This window comes from Salmo trutta, chromosome 6 (assembly GCF_901001165.1).
Source record: "Salmo trutta chromosome 6, fSalTru1.1, whole genome shotgun sequence".
NCBI classification, from domain to species: domain Eukaryota; kingdom Metazoa; phylum Chordata; class Actinopteri; order Salmoniformes; family Salmonidae; genus Salmo; species Salmo trutta.
This window is the reverse complement of record NC_042962.1, coordinates 12,916,983-12,944,022: the sequence shown is the minus strand read 5'-3', so window position 1 is coordinate 12,944,022 and position 27,040 is coordinate 12,916,983. Positions and strand designations below refer to the sequence as shown.

The 27,040-nt window shown below is 42.2% G+C and overlaps 1 protein-coding gene and 1 long non-coding RNA gene across 2 annotated transcripts; both read right to left on the bottom strand.

Moving 5' to 3' along the window:
* Positions 1 to 1,994: 1,994 nt before the first annotated feature.
* Positions 1,995 to 6,258, bottom strand: hhla2b.2 (HERV-H LTR-associating 2b, tandem duplicate 2). Its single transcript, XM_029755288.1, has 6 exons — positions 5,890 to 6,258; positions 4,232 to 4,549; positions 3,884 to 4,156; positions 3,401 to 3,721; positions 3,245 to 3,316; positions 1,995 to 2,214 (listed from the first exon to the last, which is right to left on the bottom strand). Exons 1-6 carry the CDS (start codon positions 5,975 to 5,977, stop codon positions 2,072 to 2,074), a joined length of 1,215 nt encoding a protein of 404 aa, XP_029611148.1. The 5' UTR covers positions 5,978 to 6,258; the 3' UTR covers positions 1,995 to 2,071.
* Positions 6,259 to 21,863: 15,605 nt separating this feature from the next.
* On the bottom strand, positions 21,864 to 23,415 carry LOC115195444 (uncharacterized). The gene is made up of 2 exons (XR_003878695.1): positions 23,253 to 23,415; positions 21,864 to 22,230 (listed from the first exon to the last, which is right to left on the bottom strand). It is a non-coding gene; the product is annotated as an uncharacterized LOC115195444 (long non-coding RNA).
* Positions 23,416 to 27,040: the final 3,625 nt, after the last annotated feature.

Below are 27,040 nucleotides of genomic sequence, written 5' to 3'. Positions count from 1 at the left end.
ATAACCTCTGCGGCAAAACAAAACACAGGCTGAAGGAAACACTCGTTCCTCAAACGACATAAGTCCTGACACAGAACAATCACACACAAAACCTACCTAGCTAGACTAAATACCCCCCCCCCCACTAACAACAAAAAAAAACAGGTGCGTGCCTAACCTAGACCTAACCAACAGAAAGTGAAACAGAGGATCCATGGCAGCTAGTAGGCCGGTGATGACGACCGCCGAGCGCTGCCCGGGCAAGGAGGGGCGCCACCATCCGTCGGTGTCGTGACAATATGTACATATTTCCTGGTGTGATTTTATTAAATATTTGTAACTGACCCACTGTTGTTTTTTATAGAAGAAGAGATGTGCTTGTATCTGTGGTCAGTGTGAACTCTAAGCACAGATAGGACACATGGACATTCATTTGCTTAGGCATTAATCATGCAAACACATACATTTTTTATTGTGGCGTGTTGTCAGCGAGATTCAAAACAATATTTTTCTACTCTCTATCCATGGAATTAGTCCACTGAGCCACCAGGATGGCTGTCACGTCCTGGCCAGTATAAGGGGTTATTGGTTATTTTAGTTTGGTCAGGACATGGCAGGGGGTATTTGTTTATGTGGTTCGGGGTTTAATGGGATATGTATTTATGTAAGAGGGGTGTTTGATTTATGTGTTCCGGGGTTTTTGGGTAATGTTCTTGTTTTGTATTTCTATGGTTTTCTATGTTGTGTATTTCTTTGTTGGCCTGGTATGGCTCTCAATCAGGAACAGCTGTACATCGTTGTTGCTGATTGAGAGTCATACTTAAGTAGCCCTGTTTTCACCTGTCCATTTGTGGGAAGTTGTTGTTTGCATAGCTGTGTGTGTAGCCTGCAATCCTGTTCTTTCGATCGTTTTCTTGTTTTGTTTATTTTGTGTTCAAAAAAAGTCACTATGAGCACTCAACCCGCTGCGCCTTGGTCCACTACGTACGACGACCGTTACAGAACTTCCCACCACCAATGGACCAAGCAGCGGGCCCAGGAAGAGGAAAGATCCTGGGCCAGGGAGAGAAGGGAGTAGAGGACATTTTGGACATGGGAGGAGGTAATGGCAGGGGACAAGACCCTGCCATGGAAACAGGTGGAGACAGCGAGGGAGGAACGGCGGAAGTGGAGCGAAGAGCGGGCCCAACTTAGGATGCATGAGAGGCAGCCCCAATAATTTTTTTTGGGGGGGCACACGGACAGATCGGCGGAGCCGAGGATGGAACCAGAGCCAGTCGGGGTAAAATTGGAGGTGAGCGAAGCAGAGACTGTAAAGGAGTTGATGGGAAAATTGGAGGAGAAAACTATGAGAGAGCTACTGTGTTGGTGTTTTAGGCACGACATTCGCCCTCCGGAGCGTGTCCTAAAATTGATGTCACCTGAGTACGCTCTCCATACTTGTCCTGAGGTGCGTGCTAGCCGTCTGGTTAAGACAGTACCAGGCCCACGCACCAGGCTTCCAGTGCGTCAGCCCAGTCCAACTCGTCCTGTTCCTGCTCCCCGCACTAGCCTTGGGGTGCGTGTCTCCAGTCTGGTACCTCCACTACCAACCCCACGCATCAGGCTTTCAGTGCGCAGTCCCCGTCCAGAGCTTCCGACAACAGTACCCCGTCCAGAGCTTCCGGCAACAGTGCCCCGTCCAGAGTGTCCGACGACAGTACCCCGTCCAGAGCTTCCGGCAACAGTACCCCATCCAGAGCTTCCGGCAACAGTGCCCCGTCCAGAGTCTCCGACGACCGTTGCGCCTTGGTCCACTACGTACGACGACCGTTACAATGGAGCTACCATGATATGTTTTTTTTAACACATTCAAAGCTGTTCATTTTAGTCCATTCAAACAGACCCTATTTCAAAGGAAACAAGCACTCATTAAGATCAGGAATGGCCAATTATTGGGAGCAGCCAACACACCTGAACACACTTAACAAGATGGAGGACAGAGAGTTTTGTTGATGCTGAGAACAGAATGTATGTGTTTTTAAATAACATTCTTTGAACGTTCCTTGAACGTTACCAATGTTTTGTGGTTTAATGGAAAGTTTTCTTAATGTTAATTATGAGGCATTACTATGGTTGATGTGGCTGACCCCTCTTCTCCTTGACCTTGTTGTCTTTCTATGTCTTCCTCAGTTTCTTCTCCATTCTGAAGTGGTTTTACACTCTGACCATTTTCCTTTGGACCATTTGTATTTGCTGGAGGGGGATAGGTGAGTTTAGGGTGAGTTAGCAGGATTCAGACACACAAATAGCTAGTATGAATAAATAAATGTAACCATAAGGACATGAATATTCCGTGGACGTCTACATGTGGCAGAGAGTGACTCTCCCTCTTCAGGTTGTGAGATGGTGTTCATCTCTTTAGATGTCGTGTTACTTTTGTATTTGGGCAGAAAACCTTGAGATGGTAACACTACTCTCTTTAGTTGCAATGTGATCTCAGGGCAATTCATTATTATTCTGTAAGTAAATCTGTGACACTCCATTTAGTATGATATGTTACGTTGAGTTACATTATGAATGGAATAGCAGTCGCACTATATTATATGAATTAGAGGACGTGTAGTATCACACGTCTTCCCTGGCAGAACAATATGATATGAATTTGAGTGGTTCCCAACTAGTGGTTCCAAACCAGTGGTACTTGGACCCCTGGGGGTACATCACCTATCCACAGGGGGTACTTGAGAAGACCCATGAGACCATAGGCCTACTGGAAAATGCACAATGGGGTACTTTTGGGCTATTCCGGGCAGAGCAAAATTCAGCTGTCAGTACTGTAACCGAAAAAGGTTGGGACCATTAACTTAGAATAACATCTTGGAGTACATATCATTATACGTCTTTCTCTTAGATCAGGTTGCAACCAAGGAGAATAATGGGAAGGATTTACATTGAACTAACGATAAAGATTAAGTGAAGTAAAGTAAATTTGGTTACGTTTAGAATAAGGAGTAAGGGAAGGGTTAGCTAGAATGCTACAAATGTCCCCAACCCATCTAGAACACGCAAACTTTGGATTGCTAGACGGTCACCGATTACACCCACCCACTCTCCCTGACCAACCTCGCTGCTTTCATTTCGGTCTAAAGTAACTACACATTAGTAGGTTTCATACGTCTTGGAGGTGAAGAAATACGTAAAGTATGTTTCGTATGGCTCTATGGCCAGGACGTGGCTGTGTTTAAATGGTTCAACAGATTATGATGTCATCATCGTAACTTACCTTTCGGCAAGGAACATATCACTACTGCTATAATCACTGCTGCTGCTGATGCCACTATAACAGCAATTCTACCTGGAAAATAAAGATGAGCAGTTTTTTTGTTGAATGTGATCCTATGACTTACAGTGAGGAGAAACAGTAAAAGGAAACTTTTACCTCTTGATTGTTGACCAGGTGTGATCTGCAGGTAGGTGAGGATCAGGTGTGTGTCTCTGGCAGTAGAGAGTTCACAGCTGTAGGTCCCCTGGTGGACCATGGTTAACTTGTGGAGCTGAAGGCTGCCAGAGTCAGACAAACTCTGAACCTGCTCCTTCCACTGGTCGTCAACCTGCATCTGAGGTGTGCCATTGGTGTAGCTGGAGGTGAGGATGGTGTCTGTCTGGTTGAACCTCCAGGTAAGGTCAAAGGTCAGGAGGTCAGACTGAGAGACACTGCAGGGGATGGACATCTCACTACTTGGAGGACCCTGGACCGGATCTGAAATGATGTCATGAGAAATAGCCTTTTTAGCTTGATCTTTGTGTATTTTATCTCACAATGATGTCTTGTTTTTGTTCAGTTTGCAGGCAGATAACTATATTGATGAATTTATTCATTGATTTATGAATTGATTGATTAATAGGTTGATTAATTGATTACCTTGCTGTTTCAGGGTTGTTGTCCTTTCTACTGTCCCAGAGGTCACGGTACAGATGTTGGTTCGGTCTCTGCTAAACTGTTTTGTGCTGGTGATGTCATAGAGGCCCCGGTCATCCACCTTGATGCTGGTGGAGTTCTGGATGGTTCCAGGGTCAAATGAAAGGTCAGAGGGGGGGTCAGTGGACCAGGTGAGTTTAGGCTCGGGGTAGATACCTGTAGAACTGCAGGTGATGATGTCATCTGATAACTGTATGTCCACCAAGCAGACTGCAGCTGCAACAAAGTAGACATTACACATGGAGCAGCCATGAAGTGATCATCACAGACAGACAGACAGACATTCCGTACCCTCCACTGCTATGTTAACGAAGGACTCCTTGTTGCCTTTAATAGTGCTGGTATAACACTTGTATCTGCCCTGGTCCTGGAGTGTGATCCCTCTCAGCAGTAGTGAAGCGTTTCCTTTGGGGATCTGGTCATTGAACAGGGCTGTTCTCCCTCTGTAAGGCTGGCTCTGCTGTTTGAGCTGATCTGTATTGTAGTAGTAGGAGTGGACGGTCAGGTCCTTGTCTTCTGGTTTCAGCCAGTGGATGACTTCCTCACTGCCACGCTGGAAGCTGCAGGGCAGGACACAATCCTCTGAGAACACACAGGTTACATGGACGTCTGCAAGTAAATAAACACACACGTTAAATTAGCATCTGGACATGAAGGGATTCATATACAGACTCCTATACTCCCCAATAGTCAGATACCTTGGTAAAGTGAGTAACCTGTTATTATTGTTAATATTAACCTGAGTCTAATCTGTCATTGTGGTCTTCCTCAGTCCTCCACCCGCCCCCCTCCACACCCAAAGCACCTAACCTCTAACTAAAATCACAGTCTAAAGTAAAGACTCCAGTCAGACCTGAATGACTACACTTCCTTCATGCCTCTAACACCACACGCCCATTCAGTAATCATTTACATTGTTAAACCATCTTAGCCTGTTCCGTCTGTTGTTGAATCACTGATTCTTACTATAAAGTTGTTCAAACAATCCCAGAGAGACGTTGATGAGACCTCATAGTCAATCACATGATCACATGATGAATCAAACACACTGTGTATATGAAACATTAAGGACACCTGGTCTTTCCATGTCATAGACTGACCAGGTGAATACAGGTGAAAGCTTATTGATGAAAGCTAATTGTTCCCTTATTGATGTCACTTGTTAAATCAACTTCAATCAGTGTAGATAAAAGAGCATAAAGGTTAAAAAATGATTTTTCAGCCTTGAGACAGTTGAGACATGGATTATGTATGTGTGACATTCAGAGGGTGAATGGGCAAGACAAAAGATGTAAATGCCTTTGAACAAGGTATGGTAGTAGATTCCAGGCGCATCGGTTTGTGTCAATAACTGCAAAGCGGCTGTGTTTTTCATGCTCAACAGTTTCCCGTGTGTATCAAGAATGGTTCACCACCCAAAGGACATCCAGCCAACTTGACAGAACTGTGGGAAGCATTGGAGTCAACATGGGCCAGCATCCCTTTGGAACGCTTTTGACCTGTTGTAGAGTCCATGCCCCGATGAATTGAGGCTGTTTTGAGGGCAGAATGCTGGTTTACTGCCCAAATTGGTACACTCAGTGTTCAACACTTTGCTTTAGGGTGGAAGTGGCCAAAGATAACTACGCATAACAGGAAAACTCTGCTCTTGAATTAATTTGTCAGTCTTCTGTAATGACCATGTTTATGATCTACAGTAATTCATGTTTCAGAGAAACTTGTTTTACAGTTATATGGTATTTTTCATATATGTGGTCTGCTATTGTAATCTGGTTAGGTAGAGGTTTCACCACATTGCTTACACCTATTTAATGCTCACACTACACTAGAGCCTAAGGTGTGTCTAGGGACTAGGACTACGTAGGAGTTATTTTGGAATATAATATTTTGAGACAGACAGAAGGTAAAGACAGACGAACTAAGACAGACTGATGATGGTTGTTACTCACCTTCCCCATCTGTGGATGTGACAGTCCACAGCAGAATCACCATCAACATCAGACCCCTTAATGTCATGGAAACCAGTCCCCAGGCCATCTCCACAGAGACCAGACCACAGTGTTATCGTCGTGGATACAAACTCCTCTCTGTCAGAATCTAGTAGCTGTGCTGTCACTCTTCACCAAGTCCAGTTTGTCACAGAGTAAAGTGCCCATTCCGGTTTTGTGTTGGTATGTGACTGGTATGTGAATGTACAATCCTTAGGAGTCAGCCTAGTTTCACTCTTCAAGAGCAGTGCCATTGGTAGACCAAGTTAAAGGGATAGTTCACCCAAATGACAAATTGGATTCTTTAACCTGTAAATAGTCTATGGACAAGGTATGACAGCAATTCATGCAATTTACATTTACGTCATTTAGCAGACGCTCTTATCCAGAGCGACTTACAAATTGGTGCATTCACCTTATGATATCCACATGCTTTGGTTTAGTTTCTTTGCACTGTTTCAACATGCTAATATTTTTAAGTGTCAAGTTTTTATTGTCACGTGCACCAGTACAGTGTAATACCTTTCTTGCCAGCTCTTTTCCCAGTAATAAAGTAATCAATATGAGAAAGTATACAAGCTACAGTATATACACGGTCAGTTCCAATACCATATTTACAATGTGCAGGGATACTGCAGTGGTAGGGGTAGATATGTATAGGGGTAAGGTGACTTGGCCTCAGGAGTAGCAGCAGTTTATATGATGATTTTGTGTGTGTGTGTGTGTGTGTGTGTGTGTGTGTGTGTGTGTGTGTGTGTGTGTGTGAGAGAGAGAGTGTGTTGAGTGTGTGTGTGTGTGAGAGAGAGAGTGTGTTGAGTCCTGTGACAGTCAGTGCAAAATTAAAGGGTCAATGCAGATAGTCAGTGTAGCCATTTTGTTAGCTATTTAGTCTTATGGCTTGTGTGTAGTGTGTAGAGTGTGTGTTAATATATCAGCACTGTGTGGCTGTGGACACGTTTCTCCTGCGTGGGAATAATCATCATGTAGAGTGAAATGGGTCTGAAAACACACTCCTGTGGTGTAGGAGGACCCGGTGTGTAATGTAATGTGCTGCCTTTCAGTTTGTCATCACAACACAGTATGATGTAGGGGCTCAATGGCCTCTGATACACCACACACACACACCCTATAATGTCCTTGGAATGTCATTCAGACTCTGTAATGCACCTGTTACGCACGCCTCTCGGACGAGGGAACGCCACACCCTGCTACAACTCAACTCTCCGTGATGTGAAAGCGGTATGGATTGTAGGTGTGAGTAAGGATGACAAAAGCAGAGAATACCGTTTACAGGGAATTTATTCCTTCGCACGGCGAAGGAATAAATTCCCTGTAAATGGTATTCTCTGCCTTTTGTCATCCTGTAAGGCTGGCTCTGCTGTTTGAAAGTAAATATCAAAGCCCCCTCTCCTACCTTACCTGCCTACCCACTACTTACCTAACTAGCACCACCTGGTGCACTAACCAAAATACAGGGGACAGTACGCCCAGCTCTTTCCTAGTGTGCATAGACAGTAAACTACTACGGGTAATGTATGCCCACGGGCCTGTTTCCTAAGCACTCCCTAGGTGCCTTCCCCCCTGGCAACAAATGAAACAGAATATCACCAATGTAAGTACCGTAAATTCCGGACTATAAGCCGCAACTTTTCTCCCAGGCTTTGAACCTCGGCGGCTTTAACAATGACGCGGCTAATATATGGATTTTTCCCGCTTTCAATTTTTTTTTCCAAAAAAAAAAAAGAAAACACATTCTGTGACGTGCTCAGTTTATTGGCGGCATGAAGCTTTCATTAGACCAATGAAATTGCCGAACGGGTTACGGTCAAACAACTTTTTTGTTTACTGTTTAGATTAAATCAAGCGCTCTCAAACTTCCCATCATTCTGATTATGGTAGTCATTTTGTCACCCTCATCATGGCAAAGACACGGAGAAATGCATATGATGCAGCTTTCAAGTTGAAGGCGATTGATCTGGCTGTTGGAAAAGGAAATAGAGCTGCTGCACGGGAGCTTGGTCTTAATGAGTCGATAAGACGTTGGAAACAGCAGCGTGAGGAATTGATTCAGTGCAAAAAGACAACTAAAGCTTACTGCAAATTTTTTGTTACAAGCTGTGTTTCGTTAAAGCCTGTGTAAAGTTCATTTGTTTCAATGTACCGGTAGGCACCTGTGGCTTATAGACATGTGCAGCTTATTTATGTTCAAAATAATATATTTTTTTTAATTCAGTGGGTGTGTCTTATATTCAGGTGCGCTTAATAGCCCGAAAATTACGGTAAGCAATTCCAATAATCAAAACCACAGTTCTATTGGCACACACACACATACCTCAAATCAGCAGCTACACAAAGCTTAAGTAAACTCTGAACAACACAGAATTAACCATCAGCCTTCTCTCTCAGCAATCATCTCGCTCTTTCTGATCAACAGAACACTGGTTTATATAGCTGGAGAAGGAGTCTAATGGGATACAGCTCTCCAATTAGCAATGGGGCGTGGTCAGCTCTCCAATTAGTAATCAGCTGCTTGGAGAATGTCAGGAAGCCATTTCCTGAAATACATACATGAAAATATATAAACCACAACACAGAAACTGGGGAACGTAACAGCACCAGACAGCTTTCAAAGACCGGGCATTATTGACTATTATTGACTCACTTATCCAAATGTTAACCCCTTAGTGACCACCTAACACGCGAATCCCGTTAGCGGGATTGATTTGACAACAGCCAGTGAAATAGCACAGCACCAAATTCAAAAAACAAAAATCTCATCATTCAAATTTCTCACACATACAAGTATTATACATCATTTTAAAGATAAGATTCTCGTTAACCTCTCTTGGGTAGGGGGCAGTATTTTCACGTCCGGATAAAAAAACGTACCCGATTTAATCTGGTTATTACTCCTGTCCAGAAACTAGAATATGCATATACTTGTTTGATATGGATAGAAAACACCCTAAAGTTTCTAAAACTGTTTGAATGTTGTCTGTGAGTACAACAGAACTCATATGGCAGGCCAAAACCTGAGAAGATTCTATACAGGAAGTGCCCTCTCAGACCATTTCTTGGCCTTCTATAGCCTCTTTATTGAAAACAGAGGATCTCTGCTGTAACGTGACATTTTCTAAGGTTCCCATAGGCTCTCAGAAGGCGCCAGAATGGGGAATGATGACTAAACAGTAGCGCATTTGGAAAGTGGTCGATCTGAGAACAATGACATGGGTGCGCGCGTGCACGTGAAGAGTCCATTTTCTTCTTTCAGTCTTTGAACAAAAACAACGTCTCCCGGTCGGAATATTATCGCTATTTTACGAGAAAAATCGCATAAAAATGGATTTTAAACAGCGTTTGACATGCTTCGAAGTACGGTAATGGAATATTTTGAAATTTTTTGTCACGACATGCATCCACGCGTCACCGTTCGGATAGGGACCTGAACGCACGGACAAAACAGAGGATATTTGAACATAACTATGGATTATTTTGAACCAAAACAACATTTGTGGTTGAAGTAGAAGTCCTGGGAGTGCATTCTGACAAAGAACAGCAAAGGTAATCCAATTTTTCTTATAGTTATTCTGAGTTTAGTGAACGCCAAACTTGGTGGGTGTCAAATTAGCTAGCCCGTGATGGCGAGCTATCTACTAAGAATATTGCAAAATGTGCTTTTGCCGAAAAGCTATTTTAAAATCTGACACCGCGATTGCATAAAGGAGTTCTGTATCTATAATTCTTAAAATAATTGTTATGTTTTGTGAACGTTTATCGTGAGTAATTTAGTAAATTCTCCGGGAGTTTTCGGTATGTTTGCTAGTTCTGAACGTCACATGCTAATGTAAAAAGCTGGTTTTTGATATAAATATGAACTTGATTGAACAAAACATGCATGTATTGTATAACATAATGTCCTAGGAGTGTCATCTGATGAAGATCATCAAAGGTTAGTGCTGCATTTAGCTGTGGTTTTTGTGACATTATATGCTAGCTTGAAAAATGGGTGTGTGATTATTTCTGGCTGGGTACTCTCCTGACATAATCTAATGTTTTGCTTTCGTTGTAATGCCTTTTTGAAATCGGACAATGTGGTTAGATTAACGAGAGTCTTGTCTTTAAAATGGTGTAAAATAGTCATATGTTTGAGAAATTGAAGTTATAGCATTTTTAAGGTTTTTGAATTTCGCGCCACTCGATTCCACTGGCTGTTGACTTGGTGGGACGATGTCGTCCCACATACCCGAGAGAGGTTCATCTAACCACAGTGTCCGATTTCAAAAAGGCTTTACGGCGAAAACAAAACATTAGATTATGTTAGCACATCACGTAAACAAGAAAAGCCAAACAGCCATTTTGCAAGTAAGGAGAGGCATCACAAAAACCACAAATGCAGCTAAAATGAATTACTAACTTTTGTTGATATTCATCAGATGACACTCCCAGGACTCAATGTTAGACAATACATGTATGTTTTGTTAGATAAAGTTCATATTTATATCCATAAACCCCATTTTACATTGGCACGTGATGTTCAGAAAATGTATTGCCACCCAAAACTTCCGGTGAACGAGCACATCAATTTACAAAAATACTCATCATAAACGTTGATAAACTTTACAACAGTTATTGAAAGAATTATAGATATACTACTCCTTATTGCAACCGCTGTGTCAGATTTTAAAATAGCTTTTCGGCGAAAGCACATTTTTCAATATTCTGAGTACGTAGCTTAACCATCAAAGCAAGCTATATAGTTACCCACCAAGTCATGGCATCAATAAAACTCAGAATTAGTATTATAAATCTTCCCTTACCTTTGCTGATCTTCGTCAGAATGCACTCTCATGGCTCCTACTTCCACAAGAAATGTTAGTTTTGTTCGAAATACTCCATATTTATGTCCAAATACCTCCGTTTTGTTTGTGCGTTCAGATCACTATCCAAAGGCATAATGCGCGAGCGTAAATCCAGACACGAAAAGTCAAAATGTTCCATTACCGTTCGTAGAAACATGTCAAACATTGTTTACAATCAATCCTTAGGGTCTTTTTAACATAAAACGTCAATAATATTCCAACCGGACAACAGCGTATTCATTCAAGGAGAAAAAGAAGGAACGGCGGGCTCGCGCATAACCAAGTCCTTTGTCCTCAGACAGGCCACTGATTGACTGAGCTCCTATTTTCTGCCCAGTAACAGGAGACGGATGAAACAAGTTTCTAAAGGCCGTTGACAGCCAATGGAAGCCTTAGGAAGTGCAACATGACCCCACAGACACTGTAGTTTTGATAGGGATTCAAAAGAAGAACTACAATTCTCAGATTTCCCACTTCCTGGTTGGATTTTTCTCAGGTTTTTGCCTGCCATATGAGTTCTGTTATACTCACAGACATTCAAACAGTTTTAGAAACTTCAGTGTGTTCTCTAACCAAATCCACTAAAAATATGCATATCCTACCTTCTGAGTCTGTGTATGAGGCCGTTTTAATTTGGGCACATTTTTCATCCGAACGTGAAAATACTGCCCCCTATCCTTAACAGCCGAAGGGATATGGACCAAAGTACCCATGGTTCTGAGGGGACCACAACCCTCAGAAGTGTCCATATAGCACTCCCTATTCGGCCTGTGTAGTAACCACCAATGGCCTCTGATACCACACACACACCCTATAATGTCCTTGGAATGTCATTCAGACTCTAATGCACTAGACACCTTTCAAAGACCAGGCATTATTGACTATTATTGACTCACTGATCCAAATGTTATGAGGTGTAAAAGTGAGAGGTTTGGTTTGGGGTTGAGCAGGCAACATGAAGCAGAAGCAAACAAAGACTAGTAAAGTGAATGTATTTAATGTTCACAGTATAATGTGGAATGATCCAGTGCTATTATGGCAGTACTTTTCTCCTCAATATCAAAACATAAGGACAACAAACATTCACAAATAACCAAATCAACCAACAGAAAGAAAATATCTGCCTTGTGCGACGTCCACTGTGAATAAGGCATTGCTACTGTATTGCTGCTATCGCTATTAGCCCAGATAGCATATTTGGTTCATTGGAAGTTGTGGGAACCTACGTTTTTGGTTTCCCATTGGTTCTGGTAATAAAACCAAAAGTTTCCTAAACGTTAAAACTGGAAGTTATTAAACGTTCTGAGAATGGAAGTAAAAAATGTGCCTGTTCTTGGAATATTTTTTTAGTTTCCAGGGAGATTCTGAGAACATTTTTCTATGGTTCCCTAAAAGTTTTATTAACATTCTGAGATCAGAAATAGTAGGTTATTTGAAGATAAGACCCATGGAAATGCATTTATCATGTGAACACACAGATTTTTTTTATTGTGGCATGGCATCAATGAGATTCAAGCTGATGATCTTCTGCTCTCTATCCATGGAATTATTCCACTGAGCCACCAGGATGGAGCTACCATGATGTTTTTTTTTACTCATACAAAGCTGTTCATTTTAGTCTATTCAAACAGACCCTATTTCAAAGGAAACAAGCACTCATTAAGATCAGGTGTGGCCAATTAGTGGGCGCAGCCAACACACCTGAACACACTTAACAAGATAGAGAAGAGAGTTTTGTTGATGCTGAGAACAGAATGTATTTGTTTTTAAATAACATTCTTTGAATGTTTCTGTTTTCTTTCAGTTTTTATGGCAAGATTTCTTAATGTTCTGAGTTAATGACTTTAAATAGAACCATAATGAATCCTGTAGTAAATGTTATGCTGAAGTACTGAAATTGCCACAGAAGAATGTTGTTTCTTAACGTTCTCTGAACAAATTGAGAACATGACTGGATAGATCCATGAGGGAACCTGTGGGAGACTTTATGGGAAGGTTGTATAACCCAATCAAAACCAATAGTCACTACCGTTCTCTACTAAATGTATAACATTATGGTGTGTTAATTGTCTCAATAGAGGCTGACTATGGTTGTTATCATCATAGCTTCCCATTCTGTTTCAGGTAACTTATTGTTCCTGCTACTATAGCTCCTCTCTCTTCAGAGAGAGACTGTCTGGGACTTCCAGAGGGATCATGTTACATACAGGTAAAGATCACCTGCATTCATCAAGGTGAGGGTGTGATGCTACAGTATATATACTCAGTGTAGCTACTTCCTCCTGCTATAACAAAATTAATTCCCACACACGCAATAAACTGAAACTTTAAAAACTATGTCCCGCAATCAATCAACTACTTCTCCTAATAATGTATTGTAATTGATTGATTAACATGCCAGCAAGTTACTTCTGATGGTGAAACAGGTCCTGTCCTGTCCTGTCCATTCAGTGTGTTTTGAGGCTGACATGCCTCTCCAAGACACAAAGATGGTGAATGACATACTGTCACTGAGTAGTAACTATACCTGATACAGGAGATAGACATGGGTAAATTCACATTTTACTTGCAAAACATTGTTTTTTTGATGTCAAAGATGGGTTTGGTCCAGAAACAACCCTTAGCCACTACCCCCCGGCTAGCCACTTCATGGAGATCTGAAAGGATTGGACAGGTGTGTAAGCAATATGATTATAGCTACACCTTGCCTTTTGTTGGTGAAAGTGTTAGCATTGCCTATATGCATTTGGACAATTATCTAATTGTCACCTTTCCTCTTTGTCCTCCCCTTGGTCAATGTTATCTCCTTCTGTCTGAGGCATTAGTGTGGTTGATGTGGCTGATCCCTCTTCTCCTTGACCTTGTTCTAGTCTTTCTATGTCTTCCTCTCTTTCTTCTCCATTCTGAAGTGGTATTCCACTCTGACCATTTTCATTTGGACCATTTGTATTTGCTGGAGGGGGATAGATGAGTTTAGGGTGAGTTAGCAGGATTCAGACACACAAACAGCTAGTATGAGTAAATAAATGTAACCATAAGGACATGAATATTCCGTGGAACATCTACCTGCAGAATTGGGGACAGTGTAACGTAACCAATGTAACCCTCCTCTCTGTTCATCAGGAGGTGGTTGTGTTAAATGGTTCAACAGATTATGATGTCATCATCATAACTTACCTTTCGGCAGGTAATATATCACTGCTGCTATAATCGCTGCTGCTGCTATTATTATTATTATTATACCTGCGATTGCACCTGGACTCAGTCCATCTGAAACTGAAGGAGAAAATACAGAGTATCAGTTGTATTGTTTAATGTGATCCTGTGACTTACAGTGAGGGGAAACAGTAAAAGTAAACTTTGTACCATCAGATAGTTTATCAGGTGTGATCTGCAGGTAGGTGAGGATCAGGTGTGTGTCTCTGGCAGTAGAGAGTTCACAGCTGTAGGTCCCCTGGTGGACCATGGTTAACTTGTGGAGCTGAAGGCTGCCAGAGTCAGACAAACTCTGAACCTGCTCCTTCCACTGGTCGTCAACCTGCATCTGAGGTGTGCCATTGGTGTAGCTGGAGGTGAGGATGGTGACTATCTGGTTGAACCTCCAGGTGAGGTCAAAGGTCAGGAGGTCAGACTGAGAGACACTGCAGAGGATGGACACCTCACTGCTTGGAGAAGTCTGGACCGGATCTGAAATTATGTCATGAGAAACAGCCTTTTTAGCTTCATCTTTGTGTATTTTATCTCACAATGATGTCTTGTTTTTGTACAGTTTGCAGGCAGATAAATATATTGATTCATTGATTCATTGATGTATGAATTGATTGATTAATAGGTTGATTAATTGATTACCTTGCTGTTTCAGGGTTGTTGTCCTTTCTACTGTCCCAGAGGTCATGGTACAGATGTTGGTTCGGTCTCTGCTAAACTGTTTTGTGCTGGTGATGTCATAGAGGCTCCGGTCATCCACCTTGATGCTGGTGGAGTTCTGGATGGTTCCAGGGTCAAATGAAAGGTCAGAGGGGGGGTCAGTGGACCAGGTGAGTTTAGGCTCGGGGTAGATACCTGTAGAACTGCAGGTGATGATGTCATCTGATAATTGTATGTCCACCAAGCGGACTGGAGCTGCAACAAAGTAGACATTACACATGGAGCAGCCATGAAGTGATCATCATAGACAGACAGACAGACAGACAGACAGACAGACAGACAGACAGACAGACAGACAGACATTCCGTACCCTCCACTGCTATGTTAACGAAGGACTCCTTGTTGCCTTTAAGAGTGCTGGTGTAACACTTGTATCTGCCCTGGTCCTGGAGTGTGATCCCTCTCAGCAGTAGTGAAGCGTTTCCTTTGGGGATCTGGTCATTGAACAGGGCTGTTCTCCCTCTGTAAGGCTGGCTCTGCTGTTTGAGCTGATCTGTATTGTAGTAGTAGGAGTGGACGGTCAGGTCCTTGTCTTCTGGTTGCAGCCAGTGGATGACTTCCTCACTGCCATGCTGGAAGCTGCAGGGCAGGACACAATCCTCTGAGAACACACAGGTTACATGGATGTCTGCAAGTGAATAAACACACACATTAAATTAGCATCTGAACGAGAAGGGATTCATATACAGACTCCTATACTCCCCAATAGTCAGATACCTTGGTAAAGTGAGTAACCTGTTATTATTGTTAATATTAACCTGAGTCTAATCTGTCATTGTGGTCTTCCTCAGTCCTCCACCCGCCCCCCTCCACACCCAAAGCACCTAACCTCTAACTAAAATCACAGTCTAAAATTAAGACAGACCTGAATGACTACACTTCCTTCATGCCTCTAATCATACCACACAGCCATTCAGCAATCATTTACATTGATAAACCAGCTTAGCCTGTCCTGTCTGTTAAATTGAATCACTGATCTTCCATTAGTTGTTCAAACATATTCACAGGGAGACTTTCTTGAGACCTCATTGTCAATCACATGATCACATGATGATTCATCTGTATATCACTTTGACTTAGGGTGGAAGTGGACAAAGAGAATTACTCACAACAGGTCTGCTCTTGAAGTAAGTCATTCATGTTTCAGAGAAGCGTGTTTTACAGTTAAACTGATATGAGGTGATTCCAGTGAGTTGACATCAGTAAAACCCTGTCAGTCCTGTGTGATAACAACTTCCCTCCTCCCAGCTGATGCTAGCTCAGCACTTACTCAGCAACAGGAAATGGGAATTATGGTGTGGATTGTAATTCATGGACATGATACATTAATACATTGATACATTTTTCATTAGGGCAAATCAAGTGCCATTTTAAAGTGGAAATCACATTCTTTAGAAGCCTTTAAACTTGAATACACTAGAACTTTGCTTTTCCTACTGTGCAGGAAAATTCACAGCAACAAAAGAGTGATCAAATTAAGATCTTACATTTGTTGGAGATATTTTGGAATGTAATATTTTGAGTCACACAGAAGGTAAAGAGTGGCTCCCGAGTGGTGCTGTGGTCTAAGACACTGCCTATCGCTGAAAGAGGTGTCACTGCAGTACCTGGTTCAATCTAGGTAAAACTATAATTCAACGACGGATGAACTAAGACGATGGTTGTCACTCACCTCTCCCATCTGTGAATGTGGCAGTCCACAGTAGAATCACCACTGACAACATACCCCTTAATGTCGTGGAAACCAGACCCCAGGCCATCTCCACGGAGATCAGACCACAGGGTTATTGTTGTGGAAACGAGCTCCTCTCCCTCTTAAAGGATTGTAAAGTATCCTGTGCTTGTCATTACAGTTTTGTTGCTGATTATTCCTAAAAAGTGTATCCATCCAGGTAGTGAAGTGAGGAGTGTGCTGCTCCTTACACAAGTGCTTTTAACATTTGCCGAATAGGTGTAGGGCAAAGATTAGCGCATTGTGAAACATTTACAGAGTGGATATGGACTTTCTGCCCTAGACAAATGACCCCTTACCCCCTTGTGAAGTGCGACTGAGCTTGGTATTTATGACAAGGCAGCGACTGTGTTAAAGCAAAATGTCCGTACTGCTAGACTTGAATTCTTGTGCCGCTCTGCATACAAGCTAGCTAGCATCAACGTTAAGCCAAGTTCAAAGACATTAAAAGTTCCTTCATATATGCCACTCCTATGTAGGTATAATTCTGTGGGTCTAATTCAGATAATGCATGTCATGACAAGATGTCCAGCGTGTCAATCCAAGCTTCATGTAACTATCGTTTGCCCGCTCCATAGCAAGCTGCTCTTTCCTCACTGATTGGTGAAGTCATTTCATGTTCAGCTAAATGTAAAAAAAAAACTGATTTCAGAGGTTTAAAAATGAACAGAAAGAAACTAAATAAACCGTTACTTTTTAGGGTTTGAACCGGTTCAGAACTTTATTTAGCTGGTCGGAACAGTGAAATGGAACAACAAAAATAATGCTTCTGTTCGGAGCCAAACGATTAGAAAAGACTAAGTCTTGCCAACTAATTCCTGGATATAATTAATGTTCTTTCTTCAACATTCATTCATTTTGATTCATTTTAGTCAAACGTATCCTGGAGTAGTTTTGCCATACTTCTCACCACAGGTAGGTAAAAACAGAAACTCTAAAAGGCCAATATCAGCAAACTCCAGGTGAAGGAAGTCCCATGCAGTTATGCGTCCTAAATATTACAGTTCACTGCTGTAACTGTGGATCACTTTCAGGCCAGCTGATGGTGAGTAACTATTGTTGAGGGTCTGTCCTGGATACTGCAGTTAGTTGATGGTCTGTCCTGGATACTACAGTTAGTTGATGGCCTGTCCTGGATACTACAGTTAGTTGAGGGTCCTGGATACTACAGTTAGTTGATGGTCTGTCCTGGACACTACAGTTAGTTGATGGTCTGTCCTGGATACTACAGTTAGTTGATGGCCTGTCCTGGATACTAAAGTTAGTTGATGGTCTGTCCTGGATACTACAGTTAGTTGGTCTGTCCTGGATACTACAGTTAGTTGATGGTCTGTCCTGGATACTACAGTTAGTTGGTCTGTCCTGGATACTACAGTTAGTTGATGGTCTGTCCTGGATACTACAGTTAGTTGATGGTCTGTCCTGGATACTGCAGTTAGTTGATGGTCTGTCCTGGATACTACAGTTAGTTGATGGTCTGTCCTGCATACTACAGTTGGTTGATGGTCTGTCCTGGATACTACAGTTAGTTGAGGGTCTGTCCTGGATACTACACATACACTCCACAGTAAAGCTGGACTGTGACTTACCTTTCACTGGCTTCATCTCACTGGTTTCCACTGGTCTCTTTCTGGGCTTGGACTGGTTACCTGGTGACAGGAAAAGGGACATCAGGTACAGATAGGGTAAATGTAGAAGTATTTAAACCGTCATTTACCTGCAAGCTCATTCAGCCTTAGTTCTCTAAGTCAGTATTACTACACATTTGTGAATATAGACAGATGTTAGGTTTATTATTATAGTTAACCCTTTCCCCTGCCCATACTCCTTACCTCCGACTTTCAGATTTCCCAGAATTCCTGTGAGGGCGAGAGTCAGCATTGCTATCACCATGGCAAAGATACACCACGAGATGCCTGTTGATGTATCATACGCTTATCTACACACAGGTAACAGACACACAAGTAATATAACAGACGCATAGGTAACAGCAGATTTACAGGTAACAGCAGATTTACAGGTAACAGCAGATTTACAGGTAACAGGTGCACGGGTTACAGATAAAGGCAACAGAGACACGGGCAATATTCAGAGACTGTATACCCCTAACAGACACTCGTAGGTATGGTTAGTGTGTGTAGGTGTGAGTGTTCTCTCACCAGTGACAGCTGAGATGTTGACCCCGGTGTGTTCTGTGTGTGTGTTCTGGGTATAGGTCCCTGTGTGTTCCAGACTGACTGGGTTGATCAATTGCAGCGATCCGTCACCGAATGGAAGCCTGAGGACATCCAATCATGCACAGGCCTCCCAGGGTGTTGAGGCAGAACTGAGCTGTGATTGGCTGTCGTAGGTGAGGATGAGGGCCTCTTCGTTGTGATTTGTGAAACTCCAGGAAAGGCAGGTGACTACCTCTTGAAACTTGTTGAGAGAATAACAAGAGTGTGCAAAGCTGTCATCAAGTCAAAAGGTGGCTACATTGAAGAATCTAAAATATAAAATCTATTTTGATTTAACACTTTTTTTGGTTAATACATGATTCCATATGTGTTATTTTGTAGTTTTGATTTCTTCACTATTATTCTACAATGTAGAAAATAGTACAAATAATGAAAAACCCTTGAATGAGTAGGTGTGTCCCAACCTTTGACCGGTACTATATATACACACATCAACTGATCATACGTTGATAGAATAACTGTAACAAGCTAGGACAGTCGGACTGTGGGTGTGTCTACTGTTCTATTGACAGCTTGACTCACCCTCCACCCTGACGATGGCATTGGCTTTGTGCACGCCTGCAGAGGTATGCACGTGACACTTGTATCTGCCGTGGTCCCTGGGCCACACCCCGTCAGATGCAGCGATATGTTGCCACGGGAGACCAGGTGTGTGAGGACGGAGGTGCGGCCAGTGTACTGCTCATGCACAGTCAGCTCCCCTGCTCGCTGGAAGGAGTGGAAGGCACTTCCTGTTTGAGCCAGTTGACGACCTCATCACGGTCTGGCTGGAAGCTGCAGGGCAGGACACACTCCTCCAAGAACACACACCTCAAGTGTGTGTCTGTAAAGAGATCACACACACCTGTCATATACACCTCAGGGCCTATTGTATGTAAACTGATTCTACATCTGAGTGCATGCTTTTCCAGGAGCAAGGATGTTTGTTTTTGAGCAGGGTTGCCAGCTGTTGTTTTTAAGACACCCCTGAAGCATGTGGATTACTGGCAATTGTAGTGTAGCCTTGTGTTAGAGTCCGTAACACACATTTGTTGGCCGCTGATCTTTTCCAGTTGGAAAGGTGTTGCTTGAGGAAACAGTGTTGCGATTTTGACTGACTTGTATGTTTAACAGTCACATGTACATATATACTTGTGATTGTATTAATTATTTAAAACTGACTCACTGTTGTGTATCTAAAAAACAGAGATTTGCTTAGACCGGCGGCTCCCAAACTAGGGGTTTTGACCCCATGTGGGGTCGCCTGATATGAAAATGGGGTCGTGGGAGAATGTTTTAAAATCCTGAACAAAATAATTATAATACATATTTTTGTATATATCTTCTTTGTATGTCAACATCATTGTAAAGTGGTTAACCTTCAAAATCTAAATGAGAGTTATTGAAATATAAACGATAGAATTCAACGAGAGAGCGTCCTTAGATCATGGGAAAAGTTTGCTCTTGACTGTTGCACTTGAATCATTCCTACGGTGAATGGTAAGGCCTGCTACGCTATGAAACCACACACTATTACAGAGACTTTGATATTACCGGCAGCAATTGATATGGTGAAAACAATGTGTGGGGAGACAGAGGCACAGAAACTCACATCAATACCTTTGTCAGATAACACTGTTAAACAAATAATTCATGCTATTGCTTGTAATCAAGAGGAACTGACTGAACGACTCCAGAGCTTATGCTCTCCAAATGGACTTTGGCCGAGATGCACATGCATTGACTTGTGTTCGCTATACGCCGTGAGATGCTATTGTAATGTTTTACACGATCGAAAGTCTCTCAGCCTATTACACAATGTTATGCAAATGAGTTGCTTTATTATGTGAGGTGAAGTGAAAAGTGAAATCGAACAGCTGATCAAGCTGTCATGTGACTGAATGCGTTCACGTGTCATTACGGAGGAGTTTTGGTTCCTGACTCAGTACACTGCTGTCTCCCTCTGAACATTAATGCCGCGTCTTAATTAACTGGGAACTGGGAACTCGGAAATCGCTGGCTTCCGACTTCAGTGCGTTCAAAGCAAATGGGAAAATAAATAGTTTTGACTCAGAATTCCAACTCGGGAACTCAGGCCTGTTTCTAGAGCTCCGACTTTCCAACCTGATGATCACTGACGTCATGATTTTTCTGAGTTCCCAGTAGTCTTGAAAGCACCATCAGTGTTCTCGTCTGCATTAAAACCAAATATCGATCGAGGTTGGATGTGACAGCAGAGATGAGGTGCTCAATGTCGACCACGCACCCTGACTTTGAGAATCTCCGACACAACATGCATCAAGCACACCCAACTCATTAGTGGTGGTGAGATAAGAAACATTGTGTCAGACTACTTTGCAATTGACTGTCATAGTCCCACATTACAATTATGTGATGGTGAGTTAAGAAGATAACTAGAAATACTGTTACAATGTTCTTCAATTGACTGCCATAGCCCCAACTAGAAATACTGTTACAATGTTCTTCAATTGACTGCCATAGCCCCAAATAAAAAAGTTTACATTTTCTGTTAATTACATATTTTTTTAATTACATGGTTGGGGTCGTGAGAATTTTCAGTTATCAGAATGAGAAAACGTTTGGGAACTCATGGCCTAGACCCTATTGTATCTGCGTTCAGTCAGGAAAAGACATATGAATCCGAGGCTGTAAGGCCACTAGATGGCAATGTTTGGCTGTCTTTGACCTGATCCATCTCTGAGTAGGAGTTGCCCTTAGGCACAGATCTACGATCAGATTTCCCTTCCTAAAGTCTTATACTAAACCCTGAATGAGAATACAAAACTGACCTCAGAATCTCCAGAGGGACATTTATCTTTCACCAACATGAACACAAGTTCAGCACATGGTCCTGCAAGGTTGCAAGCCCCCTCCCAGAATCCAGGAGTCACTGGCCAGTCTCAAGCAGGACACACGGTATTAGACCAGTGTCTTCTGGTAACTGGCAGGTTGATGTGGAACCAAGAGATCAGGAGAAGGTTGCATTCACCTGTGGACAGTTGCCATGAATACCATGCAGGCTCTGTAATGCACCAGACAGCTTTCAGACACTGATGCAGTGTATCCTTGGAGACCAGGCGGTATTCACTAGATCTACTCACTGATCCAAATGTTAAGAGGTGGAAAACAGAGGTTGGAGTTGAGCAGGTATTATGTGGAATAATAAGGCTTGTATGAATCTTTTCTCATTAGGACAATAGGACAGCCTTTAAATTCACAGAAAATAATATAATTAACCAAAGTAAAGAAACCAATATAATTAACCAAAGTTAAGAAACCAATCAGTGTTATTTGACACAGCCTAGGTGAATCTTCTGTTGGTTTTAAGTCTCTGTTGGTCAGCATAGGAAACATATATTAGTCTGCTGCTATACGTTTGAATGTCCACTGTGAATAAGGTCCATTTTCACCTCTAGGTCAACCTTGATTCATGAGGCAGTGCAACAGTATTGCTGCTACGTTAGCTCTTCTCCTTGTTGTTCGTCAATATCTCCCCCTTTTTGTCCCCCATTCAGAAGTAGTTTTCCAAATGGACCGTTTTCATTAGCTGCGCAGAGAAAGATAGGTGGATAAGTCGGTTTCATTTAATCTCCTAAACAGAGTTAGATCACTGGATACAGACAACAGTCCTACAGTACCTGTGGTGGAGGCAGTTATCTCACATTCAGTTGCTGGTGACTTTATCTCTGTATAACCCAATCAAAACCAATAGCCAATATCATTCTAAATACAGAACATTATGGTGTGTTAAATGGCTCAATCGAGGCTGACTATGGTTGTTATCATCATAGCTTCCCATTCTGTTTCAGGTAACTTATTGTTCTGCTACTATAGCTCCTCTCTCTTCAGAGAGAGACTGTCTGGGACTTCCAGAGGGATCATGTTACATACAGGTAAAGATCACCTGCATTCATCAAGGTGAGGGTGTGATGCTACAGTAAATAAACTTTATCACAGTGTAGCTAGTTCCTCATCCCATAGCAAAATGCATGCATACACACACAATAAATGTAACTAAAACTTAAAAAACCATGTCCCACAATCAATCAACTTAATAATGTATTGTAATTGATTGATTAACATGCCAGTTACTTGTGATAATGAAACAGGTCCTGTCCTGTCCATTCAGTGTGTGTAAAAGCTGACAGGCTTATCCAAGACACAATGAAGTTGAATGAGACCATCCCATAGAACACTGACACATTTCTTCTCATATTCTTCTTTTTAAAGTCAAAGATGAGGCTGGTCCAGAAACAACCCCTGCTTGCCACTCCATATGGATCCTAAAGGAGTATGATTATAGCTTCACCTTGTCTTCTGTAGGTGTCATTTTAATAATTGTTTATAGTTATAGTTACTGAATTATTTCAGGTCTCAAGTGCCTAGGGTCTAAACCCGTAGTGGTTTGGTCATCATTGTATTGGCTAATCAATAATAGCCATTGTCTCTTTCTAAGAGAGACCATGACCCCATCCTGTAGAACACTGACACATTTCTTCTCACATTCTTCTTGACTTTGGACTCTGCTTACCCACCAGAGAGAGTTCTAGAATGTCATTTTTGTCTTACCCAAGATCAATGTTCTCTCCTTCTGTCTGAGGCACTAGTATGTCTGCTGTGGCTGACCCCTCTTCTCCTTGACCTTGTTCTTGTTGTCTTTCTATGTCTTCCTCTCTTTCTTCTTCCTGTTGAAAAACAAATGATAGTCCCACTAAGCCCAAACCAGATTGGATGGTGTATCTCCGCAGAATGCTGTGGTAGCCATGCTGGTAAAGTGTATCTTGAATTCGAAATAAATCACTGACAGTGTCACCAGCAAAGCACCCCCAAATAGGGCTATCTTCTGTATACCACCCATACCTTGTCACAACACAACTGATTGGCTCAAACGCATCAAGAAGGAAAGAAATTCCACAAATGTGCTTTTAACAAGGCACACCTGTTAACTGAAATGTATTCAAGGTGACTACCTCATGAAGCTGGTTGAAAGAATGCCAAGAGTGTGCAACGCTGTCATCAAGGCAAAGGGTGGCTATTTTGAAGAACCTTCGAATGGTGCTTACGTCCCCCGTTTATCCCAGTCTACCTCTAGGTGGACATTTAATTGTCACTGTGATAGTGGAGACGTATTGTACTACAGTTTATTATTGTACATGTAGACCTAAGTACATTAAAGTGGAAACCTGTCGTTGCTGTTCGCTTAAACTTAACTCAACAGTACTTACGTTTCTTGTCTTCTATTGCTGAACACAAAGTTGTTTCATTTGAATGGTTATAGCAATTTACATTTACATTACATTTTAGTCATTTAGCAGACGCTCTTATCCAGAGCGACTTACAGTAGTGAATGCATACATTTCATTTCATACATTTTTTATTCCCGTACTGGTCCCCTGTGGGAATCGAACCCACAACCCTGGTGTTGCAAACACCATGCTGTACCAACTGAGCCACACGGGCTCAAACGCATCCACACATTAATATTATGTATTTTACTCAACTTACAACAGGTGTTGGAATATCATTTAGATTAATTTTCTGGAAATTAAGTTTCAAGGTACTGTAATGTTGATTTACAGTGAGTTACTGTTGTTCATATACGGTACTGTAATATTTACAATACGTTACTGGTGCCTCATTTACAGTAATATACTGGCAATTAAGTGCCAATAAAATACTCTAAATTCACAGTACTTTGTTGGTAACTTAATTCCCAGTAATTTACTGTAAAATATACAATAAATTTCTTCCAGTTTAATTACATTATTGCCACCAGCCAGCAGTCTAAAAATGGCAGTATTGAGAGACCTTGTAGGCCCTATAGCTTCGTGAAATGTTAGACCTGAGAAAGTGACGACCAAAAATGCCTACCAATAAACATTTACCCATTAGCAAAAGCAAAGCCATGCCCTGGCACATTAGAAAGCTTATCATCGATTCGATAGACATGCAGCTGCATAGACGTTGCGATTTCAGCACTATGGACAGCGACCGGTGGTCTACTTGGTGGGGCCCAGAGAAACTGTTACGCCAGTGGCTAGAGATCACTATGGAATTGAGTTTGAGACAGAGACAGAGGGTAAAGACAGGTAAACTAAGACCGACTGTAATGATGGCTGTTGCTCACCTCCCCCCTCCATGGGTGTGGCAGTCCATAGCAGAATCACTACCGACACCAGACCCCTTCATGTCATGAGAACCTGAACTCTGGACATCTCCACGGAAACCAGGGTTATCGTCGTGGATACAAACTCCTCCCTGTCTTATTGCACTGTGTAGAATCTAGTACGATCATACAGCACTGAACGCTGCTTGTTGAATCTACATCCAGGATCCAAACAACCAGTTTAAGATGTAATACACATGAAGGCCAGTAGATGGAGATCTTGTCCCACTAACAAGTACTCCCTGTAACAGTCTCTCCTGGACACATTTCATCTCATTTCATTTAACTCCCCTCCTTTATTTAGGGGCTGGATGTCTTCATTACATTCATTAACCTGAAACATGGTGTTATATATCACCTATTGGTTTAGTGTTGGAGGAAAACATACATTACATCTGATACACACAGACAATATGTGACATGCGCGCACACACACACACACACTACACCCAATCCTACTGTCTAAAGGCCATTCTACAGCCAGTCAAGACCACTTGTTGGATAGTAGACATAGAAATGAATTTGCTTACGCATTAATCATGCAAACACATACATTTTTTGTGGCATGATGTCAGTGAGATTCAAAACATTGGTTAGTTCTCTGAATGTTACTAATGTTTTGTGTTTTAATGGAACATTTTCTTAATGTTGATTCAAGGCATTAGTATGGTTGATGTGGCTGACCCCTCTTCTCCTTGACCTTGTTCTAGTCTTTCTATGTCTTCCTCAGTTTCTTCTCCATTCTGAAGTGGTTTTACACTCTGACCATTTTCCTTTGGACCATTTGTATTTGCTGGAGGGGGATAGGTGAGTTTAGGGTGAGTTAGCAGGATTCAGACACACAAACAGCTAGTATGAATAAATAAATGTAACCATAAGGACATGAATATTCCATGGACGTCTACATGTGGCAGAGAGTGACTCTCCCTCTTCAGATGACCGTGTTGCTTCTGCATTGGGGCAGAATGCTACGAGATGGGAGACAGTAAAATTGCAGAAACTCAAAGCTGTTCATTAAAAGCCACCAATATAACCCTCCTCTCTGTTCATCAGGAGGTGGTTGTGTTAAATGGTTCAACAGATTATGTCATAACCTACCTTTCAGCCTGATACATATCCCTGCTGCTATAATCACTGCTGCTGCTGCTATTATTATACCAGTGATTGAACCTGGACTCAGTCCATCTGAAACTGAAGGAGAAAATACAGAGTATCAGTTGTATTGTTTAATGTGATCCTGTGACTTACAGTGAGGGGAAACGGTAAAAGTAAACTTTGTACCATCAGATAGTTTATCAGGTGTGATCTGCAGGTAGGTGAGGATCAGGTGTGTGTCTCTGGCAGTAGAGAGTTCACAGCTGTAGGTCCCCTGGTGGACCATGGTTAACTTGTGGAGCTGAAGGCTGCCAGAGTCAGACAAACTCCGAACCTGCTCCTTCCACTGGTCATCAACCTGCATCTGAGGTGTGCCATTGGTGTAGCTGGAGGTGAGGATGGTGACTATCTGGTTGAACCTCCAGGTGAGGTCAAAGGTCAGGAGGTCAGACAGAGACACTGCAGAGGATGGACAACTCACTGCTTGGAGAAGTCTGGACCGGATCTGAAATTATGTCATGAGAAATAGCCTTTATAGCTTGGTTTGACGTCTTGTTTTTGTACAGTTTGCATACAGATAAATATAATTTACTCATTGATTTATGAGTTTTTTGATTAATAGGTTGATCAATTGTTTACCTTGCTGTTTCAGGGTTGTTGTCCTTTCTACTGTCCCAGAGGTCACGGTACAGATGTTGGTTCGGTCTCTGCTAAACTGTTTTGTGCTGGTGATGTCATAGAGGCCCCGGTCATCCACCTTGATGCTGGTGGAGTTCTGGATGGTTCCAGGGTCAAATGAAAGGTCAGAGGGGGGGTCAGTGGACCAGGTGAGTTTATGCTCGGGGTAGATGCCTGTAGAACTGCACGTGATGATGTCATCTGATAACTGTATGTCCACCAAGCGGACTGGAGCTGCAACAAAGTAGACATTACACATGGAGCAGCCATGAAGTGATCATCATAGACAGACAGACAGACATTCCGTACCCTCCACTGCTCTGTTAACGAAGGACTCCTTGTTGTCTTTAATAGTGCTGGTGTAACACTTGTATCTGCCCTGGTCCTGGAGTGTGATCCCTCTCAGCAGTAGTGAAGC